Source organism: Drosophila willistoni (genome assembly GCF_018902025.1).
Source record: "Drosophila willistoni isolate 14030-0811.24 chromosome 2L unlocalized genomic scaffold, UCI_dwil_1.1 Seg168, whole genome shotgun sequence".
Classification (NCBI taxonomy): Eukaryota; Metazoa; Arthropoda; class Insecta; order Diptera; family Drosophilidae; genus Drosophila; species Drosophila willistoni.
Genome location: NW_025814047.1, coordinates 9,654,877 through 9,667,136, shown reverse-complemented (window position 1 = coordinate 9,667,136; position 12,260 = coordinate 9,654,877). Strand labels below are relative to the sequence as shown.

At 39.1% G+C, this 12,260-nt stretch overlaps 1 protein-coding gene across 2 annotated transcripts; it reads right to left on the bottom strand.

Annotated features, from left to right (window-relative positions):
• Nucleotides 1-369: 369 nt before the first annotated feature.
• On the bottom strand, nucleotides 370-11,736 carry LOC6652542. 2 transcript variants are annotated; one of them, XM_023181122.2, is made up of 4 exons: nucleotides 5,949-6,019; nucleotides 1,524-1,655; nucleotides 1,053-1,325; nucleotides 370-929 (listed from the first exon to the last, which is right to left on the bottom strand). In XM_023181122.2, exons 1-4 carry the CDS (start codon nucleotides 5,982-5,984, stop codon nucleotides 690-692), a joined length of 681 nt encoding a protein of 226 aa, XP_023036890.2. In that variant the 5' UTR covers nucleotides 5,985-6,019; the 3' UTR covers nucleotides 370-689. The 2 variants fall into 2 exon arrangements, with proteins under 2 accessions (XP_023036890.2, XP_002074640.2); XM_002074604.4 differs by lacking the exon at nucleotides 5,949-6,019 and adding an exon at nucleotides 11,441-11,736 and having other exon boundaries at nucleotides 399-929.
• Between the last annotated feature and the right edge of the window lie 524 nt (nucleotides 11,737-12,260).

Genomic DNA, 12,260 nt, shown 5'->3' with positions numbered 1-12,260 from the left:
ATTAGTATACCTGCAGTTTTCCTTAGTTTCGAAATACTGGAATATTCAATAATTCTGTCAGTTTTGTCACACAGTCATATTGTTATTGTTAAGATTACAAAATTAATACAAACTGACTGATACCCAAAAGTAAGCTACCTCTAAGCACCCTATATATTCCTCTATATAAATTGTGAAGGCTCTTATAGACTCCGAGATGAGGGCGTTCGTTCAAACGAATTTACAGACCAACTACACCAACTTGAGGTTGAAAGTTTTTACTTTCTGGTATCCTTACAATTATTTTTTAGCAGAAAGCTCATGATTGTAGCAATGATGAGCAGAAAAACTAGTTGAGTGGGTTAAATGATAGTCTTACACAGCTTATAATTTTTTATTAATACATATTTATTTTTTCTGGTTTTTTTTCATTTAAATACCATAAGACTAATTAAAAGAGCTAAACATTTTTTTTACATATATCACAAAGGACGACATCTATTCGTAAGTTACATGAACTCAATGAGAAACACACAAGCAGAACAAAAATAACTACGTAAAATGACAACAATCACTCACGAAATTCGCCCAAGCCTAAGGTCAAAGTTGACGTATAAAGCTAATTAGAATTATTTAAATTTTCAGCGGGATGAACTCTGTCATCTTCTGCCTCACATTCACCCTCCATCTGTGTAAGGAACTAACTCAAACTACGCCAATTCCTCGCGCATTTGCTTGCGCTGTGTAGTTGTCGTCGAGAGTTTGAAGTCCTCGCCCATCGCATGGTTGCCATGGCTATGGCCAGGGCCGGGAGGAAGCCGTAGGGACGTATCAGTTGCCTCAATTGTGATGGCGGATTTTTGGCCCATTTCCGACGTCGTTGGCTGCCTATAGCCCCCGGTTAGCCTGCCCACCAGATTGTTGACAGCACGCAGCGTCGATATTGGTATCTGCGGCAAATGCGAAATTGAAAATTTGAAAATCACTAAATATCAAAAGGTTTTTTGTGGTGGCGCCCCGCCCAGCAGGGGTGGAGGGGCCGTTACATTAATTAAAAAATGCTTACAACTTACCTCGAAAATGCTGTCAATTAATGGACGGATACTGAAGAGCGGATAGCTGGGTTCGCCGCTAGCTAGGTTGCTGTTGGTGGCAGAAATCTCATCGACACTACCGCTGCTTACTCCTCCTCCGCCGCCTGCAGCCACACCCGCAGCCAGACTCCCCAACAGCAGTGCCGCATTCTGTTGTATGCTATTCACCGAGAGAGCAGCTGGGCGTTGCTCGTAATGTCCAGCACTGGGATAAAGCAGCATATTCTGTACGGGCATGGGCTGAAGTAAGCTCTAAAAAAATGAAATTCAATTTAAATATCGACCAATTTAGACTAGTTTCATAAAATGTCACACGAAGAGTTCGATTAGGTAGTTACTAACTAACTCTAAATTAAACTCTCGTATTGTGACACTCGCCGCACTCTTCCCACCGAGTTCATCGGAGACTCTTTATAATAAAAAGGTGATAACTTATGCTATTGTACTCACATCGTTGACCAACACCAACTCGGGTCGTGAGCCACGTGCATAGCCAGTGACTCTCGTGAACTCGGCAACCAAATGGGACATCACCACCAAAAGAACAAACCAAACGAATCGGTCCATGGCTGTAATAATTATCTGCAAATAAAATGAGTGAAATGACAACAATTTGCAATCAATATTGATTTCTTAGCAGCGCGTTTAAGCAAACGAATCAGCGAACGAAACGGGCAACGCAATCAAGAGTCAATCGATCGACACAAGTCACTCTGACTTTGCGGGTACATACATCATTGTTGAAACTCATTCTTGATCTTGATGGCTGCAATTAAATGTTGGCACTCGAAATGCAATGTTCTGGCAATGCAAAGTCAAGTTTCAGTTGAGCTTGGCTCGCTGTTCGTGCCACATGCGATATGGTACATGGCCAGAGACGGAGATGGATGCAACCGCGCTTGAGCTTCTTGTGAGTCTTGATCGTGTGTTGGCCCACAGCGTTCTGAGGCACTAACACAGTCGGCTCAATGGTTTTGTGCCAATGAAATATCAGAGGCGGAGGCAGAGGTAATACCAATACCAAAGCCATGTATCAGCTATTGCTATGGCTGCGGGAGATTCTGAATATGTGGATTAGCACAAGGCCAACATGCGGCGTGTCAGCAGCAGTGTTTGCGTTTGCCAAGCGTAACCAGTTTTTGTTGTAGATGTTGCTTTGGTCCATAGGTGCATAGGTGCATAGGCGCATAGGCGCATAGGCGCATCAGGTTTTTCCACTTGGCAGTGAGAATTCAGTTTTCCCCTCAAGTCTGATCCTCATCCTCAGACAAGGCCCACAGATTGGCCAAATTAAGTTTGTGGTTCAAAAGAATTCAACTTTGTACCCCACGCTTTAAAGGGAACTTAATAACATTTTTCTTTTTTCCATTTTGGGGTTGGGTTGTTTGGCTGGCAGGCGGCGACGGTTTGAAGGGGGGACCACACAAATATAAATCAAAAATCCATCAGCATTATCTGTCTGTATTTATATTTGTTGTGTGTCTGCCTTTGATAATTCCCACCGCCCCCGTCGCCTTCGCCACCATTAGCTATTGAAATCGTTCAAATGGCTCAACCAAAATGGAAGACGGAGGGGGTCAACTCTTGAAGCAACCAGCCATGACAATAAATTGTTAAGCGACACTGACTTTGCATATGGCGAGGGGCGGGGAGCGAGGACTGCAAAACACTCAAAACATACTTCAATTACCTCTTAATGGGTATGTGTGATGTTTTTGCTTTTTTTTTTGCTTCTTTTAGGTTTTTGTATGTTTGTATCTTTTTTATATTGTTTACTCAGCCGCAGCTCCTCCGCTTAAGATTCTCCTAGAGCCTTGACACGCTAAATTAGTGAGTATGTTAGTCTGGGTAATTAAATAACTAATTAAGCAAATGCTCACCCTGACCCTTGATGTCAAATGTGCAGAAGCAGCAGAAACAAACCAGCAGAAGGCTAAAAGCCGAAGATTCTGTTGAGTTTTGTTGTGATAACAAACTGTGACACACACAGATACTCTCTCATAGACATGACACACACACACACTCACACACACACTGAGTAGTCAAACGCGCCGAAAACTTAAAACAAAGCATAACGAAACACAGAAATATAAACTCAACAGTTTAAATGCTGAAATTATTAAAATTCATTTAGGAAAGGCATAAATCAACTGTAAACCCATGATTCATTCAAGTGGAAGTGGAAAAAGATACAACAAAACGAAAAACAAAAACCCATGAAAGCAAACCCCGACAAACGAAAGAAGAACACTCGGTTGGAATTGGGTTGGTAGAACCTTTACATTAAAATAATCATGCACATACTTAAGTGCATGGTATACAACAATATTATATGCTTCCCATCAAAAATGCGCACTAAAAACTGTGATTGTCCAAACCAAACGAGGTCAAGTCTTTAAAATCACATTCTGACAATCTTATAGTTTAATTTCTTATTTTGTTGTTTCTGAAATAAATTTGTACTCCATTCAGTGTGAAATCTAATTCATCGATATGTAATAGCTGTGAGATCAGGCACCATTTTGTCTCAAAACCAAGTCAAAAGAAAAAATAAGTTCAAATTAAAGAAAGAAATTGAAAGGAAGAGAGTAAATCAATACATTTATATTTCGGGCTATGCAATTTACATTCTAAACAATTTTGTTAAATTTGTATGTAATTCTTGGGTTGGGGCCACAATTAAGGCCCATGCACAAACTATTTTCCAGCAAAGAAACAAATTACAGGTCAGAGGACATGGAAAAAACTTGAGCCGCTTTTTCTGATTTATATGCAAAGCTTCTCTGTATTTTCGAATGAGTCTGTGTATACATATATATGTATGAGCGAGTGGGAAATGCATTTTCGAGAAAATTTCTATTTGCATAAGAACAAAAAGCATTCCCCTGAAAGTTAGCCACAGAAAGATAGCAAAACCAAAACTTTTGCAACTCCCTCGAGGTGTGGTACACTTGGTTTTTCAGTTTTGGGGTGTGGGTGGGGCGGTTTCTCAAAGGCCAAAAGGAGGAAATTGTCATGCTAGAGTATTTTTTCTTTGGTTATTTTGTCTTCAAGTATTTACCGGCCGGCTTATGACCACAACCAAACAATTTCATTTGCATTTTGCATTTTCAATTTCGGGTTGGGTGTTTCTGTTTCATTTTTTGTCTTTGTTCGTTTGAAAATGAAAATTAAATTTTGGCTACTTTTTGTCTATGAGAAACTTGAACAAATAAACATGAAAACATTTGCGGTTAACCCGCAATGTTGGTTAAACATTTACCTAAGTTTATAATGGAATGGCAGCAAAATGTTTGGACACACTGCAGAGAGCTCTGCGGGCGTATACGTAATATTATGTATGAGTTGGATCATTTTGATTATGAGTTTCGGTCTTAGTCTGAGCATGTTGTTCGCCTCATTTGTTGATTTAGCATGAGCAAAAAGAGAAAACCAACAAAACATCTTTTGTTATTCTTAGTCAAAACTTTGGTAAATATTAAACCGGTAAACAACAAAGGCTTAGAAAAGCGCGAAACAAACAAAGTAAAGCGCCAACGCATTTATTGTTGTGGGCGAGAGCACACTGCTAGACACACCGAGCCAAAGGCAGGATGTGCAACAAAATGCGGCAACTTCGAGTGGCTGGCTGGCTGGCTGGGCCCACGCAGTTTTCCTTGAGTAAATGATTTGATGTTTTTCTGTCTAAGCAAGCGACACACAAGCAGTTGATAAAGAAAATGTGAGTAAAGAGTTGTTAACTCATTTCGCAATTGCTACGAGGAGACACGAAGACACTAACAAAGAACATATTTATCCAATTATTCATCAGAGAAAAGAACTGCAAACATACTAAAGCCTTAAAGATCTCTTAATCACACATTAATTGATAAAAACCAGTCAATTAATATCGTTGGACGTAATCGACAATGCGAGAACTTAAAATTAAAATGATCTGCCTTTATTCAATCGTTGAGTCAAGTGATGATATTAGATCCAGCAATAGGTTTTCATATATATGAATATTTATTGTTGAGCCACTGATTTGCTATTGGACAAGTGGACGGTGGAGCGGAATATTGATATTTTTGATAGAGCTATGGGCGATTGATTGATTTGCTTCCGGCTTAAATTGCGATTCAGAACACGCAAATGTTTAAATAGATTTTGAATATTTGTTTGCCCTCTTGTTTGGGGCATTCTATTTTCTTGGAATTCGACTCAAACCTTTAACTAACATAATTATAATTTGCATTTCAGTTTTCCCATTCACAGATGACCGAACGGTGTCTATTTTCTCTCAGCTTTCCTTTTCTATGGAACTTGATTTGTTTTGATTTGGCTAGGTTCGTGGCCCACAGCTGTTTGCTTACAGCGAAAATAAAATGAAAAGTTAATTATTTATACTAATTTATTCTAATTATTGCCAAATCCAACGGCAAAAGTTCTGAGCACCACAAAATGCAAATTGTGAAAAGCAAAAGTGTTGGAGGGGAACGGGTTTCGTGTTTCGTTGTTGGTTTGGTTTGGCTTGGTTTCTCTTTTTCTGAGTTTTGTTTGTTTATGCGCTAATTGTGTTTATTGATTATTAATTTTTATAATTTTCTGCCTGGCTCGAAAGACCACCCTCCACCCGGTCTGACCTTTCCTGGCATAAAATTATGCTTTTGTTTCGCATTCCGAGTCTGGGTCTCGAGTGCTTCTGCTGCTCCAGAACACTTTGCGTTTGACCATTCTGTGTGGTTTTAATGAGGCAGCACTAATTAGCAGCCACTTCCAGTTGTTCTCGACGATGGATGGAGGAGCGGGCTCAGTTGGTAGCGGAGGCTTCAGACTCGGTCGTTTGTGAATTTTGGTTTAAATTCTGTGTGTATTTTTGGCAAAGCAGGAACTCACCTCATTGGTGATGCGATGGGCACTACCGGCTGTCATTTTGATCGTATAAAGATATATTTTTACGGAGCGTATCGTATGTATGTGTGTGTGTGTGTGTGTATACAAAACTATCGTGTCCAAAATTGGAACTGCACATGCGAGTTCCGCGAGTAAGCGCGTCTGCGTGGTTGAACTGAAACGGACTGACTCCGACAATTTGATTGAGCGACTGAAGGTAGCGCATGCGCTGGTTAAGTATAAATACATATATATATATATATATATGATACACATACATATACACACCGATTCAACACGTAGCACCAAGCACACTTCTACACTATACAGAGATACATACAAACATATGTATGTATGTCTGTATTTATATTCTCATCGAACTTTTCGTTTTACATGAGATGAGAACGCGGTATCACTCACACCTCCCAGCTGATCGCACAGCACTTCGCACAGGCAGAAGCCAGTACTGCAGTTCCCGGTTTTCAGTTTTCAGTTGCCAATCCCACTTGAGAGTTTGCACACACATATATGTACAGAAAAACATGATTGTAAGCACATCAACAATTTCTTTTTACTGCTTTCTTCCATCAGCTGAGAGAGAAGAAGAGAGATAGAGAGAAAAAACTGGTTTAAAGAAAAGTGGACATACGACTTTTTCTTAGCACTGACACACTTATGGCTTAGAAGAACGGAGAACGGGATCAAGATATGAGCCAGAGCACATAAGTATATGTACACACACACATATATATATAATTCAATGCCATATTAAGCCTTATGTATAGTCTCTATACAAACACATCGTCAAATTGTCTGTAATTCACTGCAGTTCAGTGAACTTGATCGAGCTAGTCAGTTGTTCACCTCACTCTGACCGAGTTTCCAACTGTAGACACAAATACAATTTCAGATGCAGATGCAAATGCAGTTGTGTATGTGTATGTGTATAATAAGGAGGTGGACTTAAGGAAAGGAGCCTGACAAGCCGATGAAGTGCTCGCAAAATTGGAACTTCCGGAACTACCTTGAACTCGTCATTTGTATGTAGGCGATATCATATGCCATATAGCTTAATTAATGGAATGCAATTCGTTTCGTAATAAACAAAAACCTCCAAAAGAGAACAAAAGGGAACATCATCAACAGAAAAAAGCAAGAGACAACAATAAATGAATATGCAAAAATTAATGAGAATTGCCGATTTGCTATAAGAGATACATTATATATGTGGTAATTATATGTTGTAGAGATTCATTAGGCAGGCTCATTCAATTAATCAAAATGGAATTGTTCTTAATTGAAATCAAAATTTGAAACAAGCTTTCACTAGCTGGTAGTTAGTCAATGCTGCAATTCATTAGTTAATGTCCCGGTATTTAACTAAATCACAACTTGACCTTGTATAAAGTTACAAATTAAGCAATTGACGAAAGTAATTAACCGTTTTGATACAAATGGGGAAAGTTGGAATAGGCAATGGTTAATTAATGGATATTACATGCTCCTCCCATCTCACACTTGCCACCCTCATCGTTAGGCGTTGACTGATCTACCCTAAAGCGATATCCATTTACACCCATTCACAGACTGAATGCACATTGTAAAAAAGCCATTGTAACCTTTTTAACCCCAAGACCATTATTACCAGCGAGAGTCTCGGGCAAATCAATCAATAAATCGTTGAACCTTCCCCACCAATGAATTACAATAGAGATGAGTAAGAGGCTTGTTGTTTTTTTTCCCCTTTTCATATTGTCTAAAGATAAATATAAAATCAAATTCGAATTCTTCGTCGAACAGCGAGACATTGTTGAAGTTTTTGTGTTTACAGCCATTTGGCTATAAGTTGAGATACGCCTTTTTTACATTCTTCGAAAACCAATATTTGTTTGGCAATTTTACAAATTGCAAATCAACAGCGCGAGCGTCGGCCAAGCCGCTATCTCCCCTTGCCCACATCCGCAGCCAGTCAATTGCCAGTTTGACCAAAATGCAGTCGGCAGTTATTGACCCTAAACTTGAACTAGAAACCGAAAATAACAAAGCGGCACAAAGCGTCAAATTGAAACGAGTTGAACCGACGTTTCGGCTACCGTTGACTTTGACGCTGACAATGCAGAAAATTTGAATAGACAGACCAACAAAAACCCACCTGAGTGGTCCATGTGGATGAAGATGGATGGATCTATGTGTGTGTGTGTATGTGCGTCTCCATAATCAAACACATTAACATTTGGCGTACAACGGTTTCGAACCTTTTTGCTGCGCGGTCACACTTACCTTTGCCCCAAGCCCATGCCCATGCCCATGCCCAAGCCCAAGCCCCTGACATTGCTCAGGGTCAGGCCTTCATAGCCAGTTTTCGAATATACTTTTTTTCTCTCTTCGTATTCGTTTTGGGGCTATTGTTGTTTGTTATCGTTCGTTTTGCTTTGCCGTGGTTTTTCTTCCATTCGTTTTTGTTTTTTCTTTCTTCTTTTTTTATTTTTGTATTTCTCGGTGAATCTCGAATTTTGTTTTGGTTTTTTCTTTCGCTTAGCCTCATCATCATACCGCAAGTACGTGAACTTTTATGCGGAAAACCTTAAGATACGATTAAACGTTTTCAGTTTGATTTCTCGTTTTGGGTTTCCGAAGCACACAGTGCCCCTTCTACTGACAACTCCCACAACCATTAAGCAAACACACGTGCTTGGCAAGAAGAAACAACAAATAGTTGAAATAAATAGGGCCCAAGCCCAGTTTCGGATTCTACCCAAATAAAAAATTACTCATAGTAACTCATCCATTTTAAGTTATTCATACTGAAAAGGATCAGTCTATTGATCTTCAACTCGTTTATCTAGACAAAACGATAATTATTTCCCTATTTTAGTTTAGTGTATTGTTTTAAGGAATAACCAAAAAAATGTATTTTGATTATTAGCAAGTTGACTTTGTTGTCGATTTCGCTTTATTCTTTCTTCATTCTGTGTGTGTTTCAAAGTTGATTTGCGGTGAGAACAATGCGCCAAACAATTAGCTAACAAATGGCAATGGAACAGAATTGAGAGATTGCGTTTACCTAGTAATTAAGTTTTGCTTAGTCTTTAGTGTTATGTTAGGTGTGTGGTATCGTAAGAAGGGAGAATAAAAGCAAAGTTCAACAATTAAATCTAGGCAAGGTTTAACTGCTTGTATCAAGCTATTGTTGGGCGGAGTCGTAAATCAACCAGCTAATTAATGGTAGATGTTGGTACACACACACACACATACACGCACACACACACACACTCACACACACATTCATTGCAACACATGCAGGTGTAATTACCACAAGAGCCACAGAATTGGCAGCTCCCACTTAATCCTCAAATAATCAATATAATTAATTTGCATTAATTAAATTACAGAGTGAGATAGCAAACGAGACGTTAAAAAAAGAGAAAACACAACAGATGAGCGTTTGATATATTTGTAAAAAATAACAAAAGGTTTTGATCTAAACTGGAATTCCTTACGCATTATTTACTACATCTTTCCTCGCTAACATAGATATTAGTTCATTTATTGTTTAAATATTTACAAAAAGTGAACAAACTTTTAATATATCCGCTACATACGTATATAGTAGGGAATGTAGTGCATATATTTAAATTGCATATATCCCACAATCTGTGCCCCCAGCCCAATTGGCTAAAGCTGAACCCACACGAGTGTTTATTAAAACGATGGGCAGGTCGGGCCGATTGACCATTAATGTTGATACTTTCATTAATTAAAGTGCTCGACAGGGATCACGGGATTGGTCGCTACGGGGCACGGAGAGGGCAAGGCAAGTGAATTGTGATTTACTGGGCCAGTTTTCTGTATGTGATTAAAAACTCATATTTATCAATTAAGTGAAAAGTACTCACTACGCCCATCCACCTACGTACATACATGTAAGTAAAATCAATTTGTTAAATTAAATTCAATAATTGTGTAATAAAAAATTATTCAACAGTTTAATGGATAACAAAAGGCCAGTAAATGGAGAATTCAGAATAAAAAACCCGATCTAGTGCATTTGGACCAACTACATATTTGCGATTCCAGGGCCAAGTTTGAGTTCTTAACTGGATTTAGCTTGATAATTTCTTGAATTTGTGTTTCACTTTGATAACTATAAAAATGAAATTCCTCTTTAGATTTCCATGTTGCATTTAATGTTTGGCTCCATTTGCCAACTAATTGGCTGTCATTTTTACTTGGCTCCCTCCTCTGGTCCACCTTCTCCTTCAATCACGTTCTTTGGCAGTCCATTTGGCGCACAGTTTGCTATTAGCATTAATTGTGCTCTGGGGCTCATTAATAATGGGAGAGAGACTCAGAAATATGGAGAGTGGGGCGAGGATGGAGGGATGGAGATAGGCAAACAATCAAATGCCGAACGGCTGTTCCTGGCACGTGTTGTGTGTGCTATGCTAATGGCAAAGCTGGTCACGTTAAGTTAACCAACTATTGACATAGTGGAAGCCAGCAACGAGCTACTTCTAGTGCCAACTAGATGCAAGTAACTATGTGGGTGAATTGAATGGAATTGAATGAAGAACGTGGACTACGTGACACGGATCACAGCATGGACAAGGAATCAAGTCAACGTTCTCCTCCTATTGGCTACCACTTTATATGCAGCTGTGATCACGCCCAAATGTCTTTGACGTACATACATCTGAATGCATGTACAATATATACCTACATATATATACCTATTTATATATCGTTGCTTACGTCGGTTTATGTCGATCAGTTGGCCAAAAATACGATATGATTTCCGCTGAATGAGATTCAAGCTAAGTCTGGGCCTGTTACCTGAGAAGATTTTTATAACAACCATTGAGTGAATCAGATTCAGACTCATGAATTATTCACGATCTGACGAGAATAAACATTTTTACTTTCGTTTCAAATTCTTACGTAATTTTGGCACGCACATATGCATAATTAATGTGATTATTTTTTCTCTTTTTTTTTTAATTTTATATTCTTTGCCAAACATTGACGGCAAACAAAAGCAAAAGTTATAAAACAAAAACATTTCGTTCTTTTTTTTTTTTGTGTGCTGTTGGTTTTGCTTATGCAAATGAGTCAAAGTCAAGTTCTCTCATTGAATCACATTTCCAGGTATATGGGAATAGGTAGCCACAGCTATAGAATCCATTTCGCGAATATGGAAAGATAAACAGATAAATAATCCGAGAGGGAGAAAAAAGTAAACAACAAACTCGCTAAATGAATACAATAGTTAACAAAGTTCTAAATTGTTGTAGAATTTGTTTAAACTGGCTATAAAACTTTTCTGTCATAGAATCTTAGAGTCATTTATCTTGTTGTGCTGTGATTTTTCGTGCCAATTGTTCTGGTGAGTGCCCAACAACTAATTGCAATTGTCCCAGGTTAGGGTCATTTAAGTAGGATTAGCAGAGAAAATGTATGGTCCTAAGAGGGTTCATTGGGAAAACCCCTCCAATTACCTTATCCAATTGACTGCGTCTCTCGATCATTGTTGCAACTATGTTTGCTTTGTTCACAAATCACTTGAAAACACTTTGCCACTTTTTTTTATTGCTCTTATTTGACTTGACTAATTTTGATCTTTTTCTACAATTTTGTTTTTTATGCTCTTGGCAGTTGATAAAGTTGCTTGGATTGTGTGAACTTTTTGTTTTGTGTTTTCTTTTTGCACTGAAAATAGTCAAACAGCGCAACGTCAAATTCTGTCAGGCAACGCAAGCAACGTCGTCAACCGTCTCGTTTTGTATGAAATTCGCAACTGAATACTTGAGAGTCTCTTACAGATACTCAAATAAGCCTGGGCCCTGGGGCTGGTGTTGGTGCTCCGTCACTACGATTCAAGCCGGCAACGAAGCGTCTCACGTTTTTTTGTTTCTGTTGTGCTTCTCCGTTTTTTTTCTTTTTGTGTGACGGAGAATGGCAAGTGGAATGGCTGGCAGAGGGGCCAGGGAGCTCGGCTTGACGGGCGGTTGCTAGGTAGGTTTTCGGCGCTTTTTGGCGCCTAACGTGTTTGCTGTAGGGTAAGCATTACCAGAAAGAAGGACGGAAAGAGAAGCGGTGTGCGAGAGAGAGGGAGCGACCCGAAAGCACGTACATAGCTGGGCTGGTGCGCGTGCGCAGTTTGAAATTCGGTTTTTTTTCGCAATCATCATTATTTCGCTCTGTGTAGCTTATGAACTGCTCGAGGAAAGGCTTTAACAACTTCGAGTGCTCTTTAGGCAGTGCGAAAAAGCAACAACAGACCAACGCATGAGCGGGTTTCTGATTAGTTGGCTACAC

Bases quoted from the DNA above. Each gene is read 5' to 3' on its own strand.
- LOC6652542 (XM_023181122.2), bottom strand. From the start codon at position 5,984: ATGACAGCCGGTAGTGCCCATCGCATCACCAATGAG. The intron at 1,326-1,523 runs GTGAGTACAATA...TCATTTTTTTAG, and splicing joins AGTTGGTGTTGGTCAACGAT to AGCTTACTTCAGCCCATGCC. The intron at 930-1,052 runs GTAAGTTGTAAG...CATTTGCCGCAG, and splicing joins TAATTGACAGCATTTTCGAG to ATACCAATATCGACGCTGCG.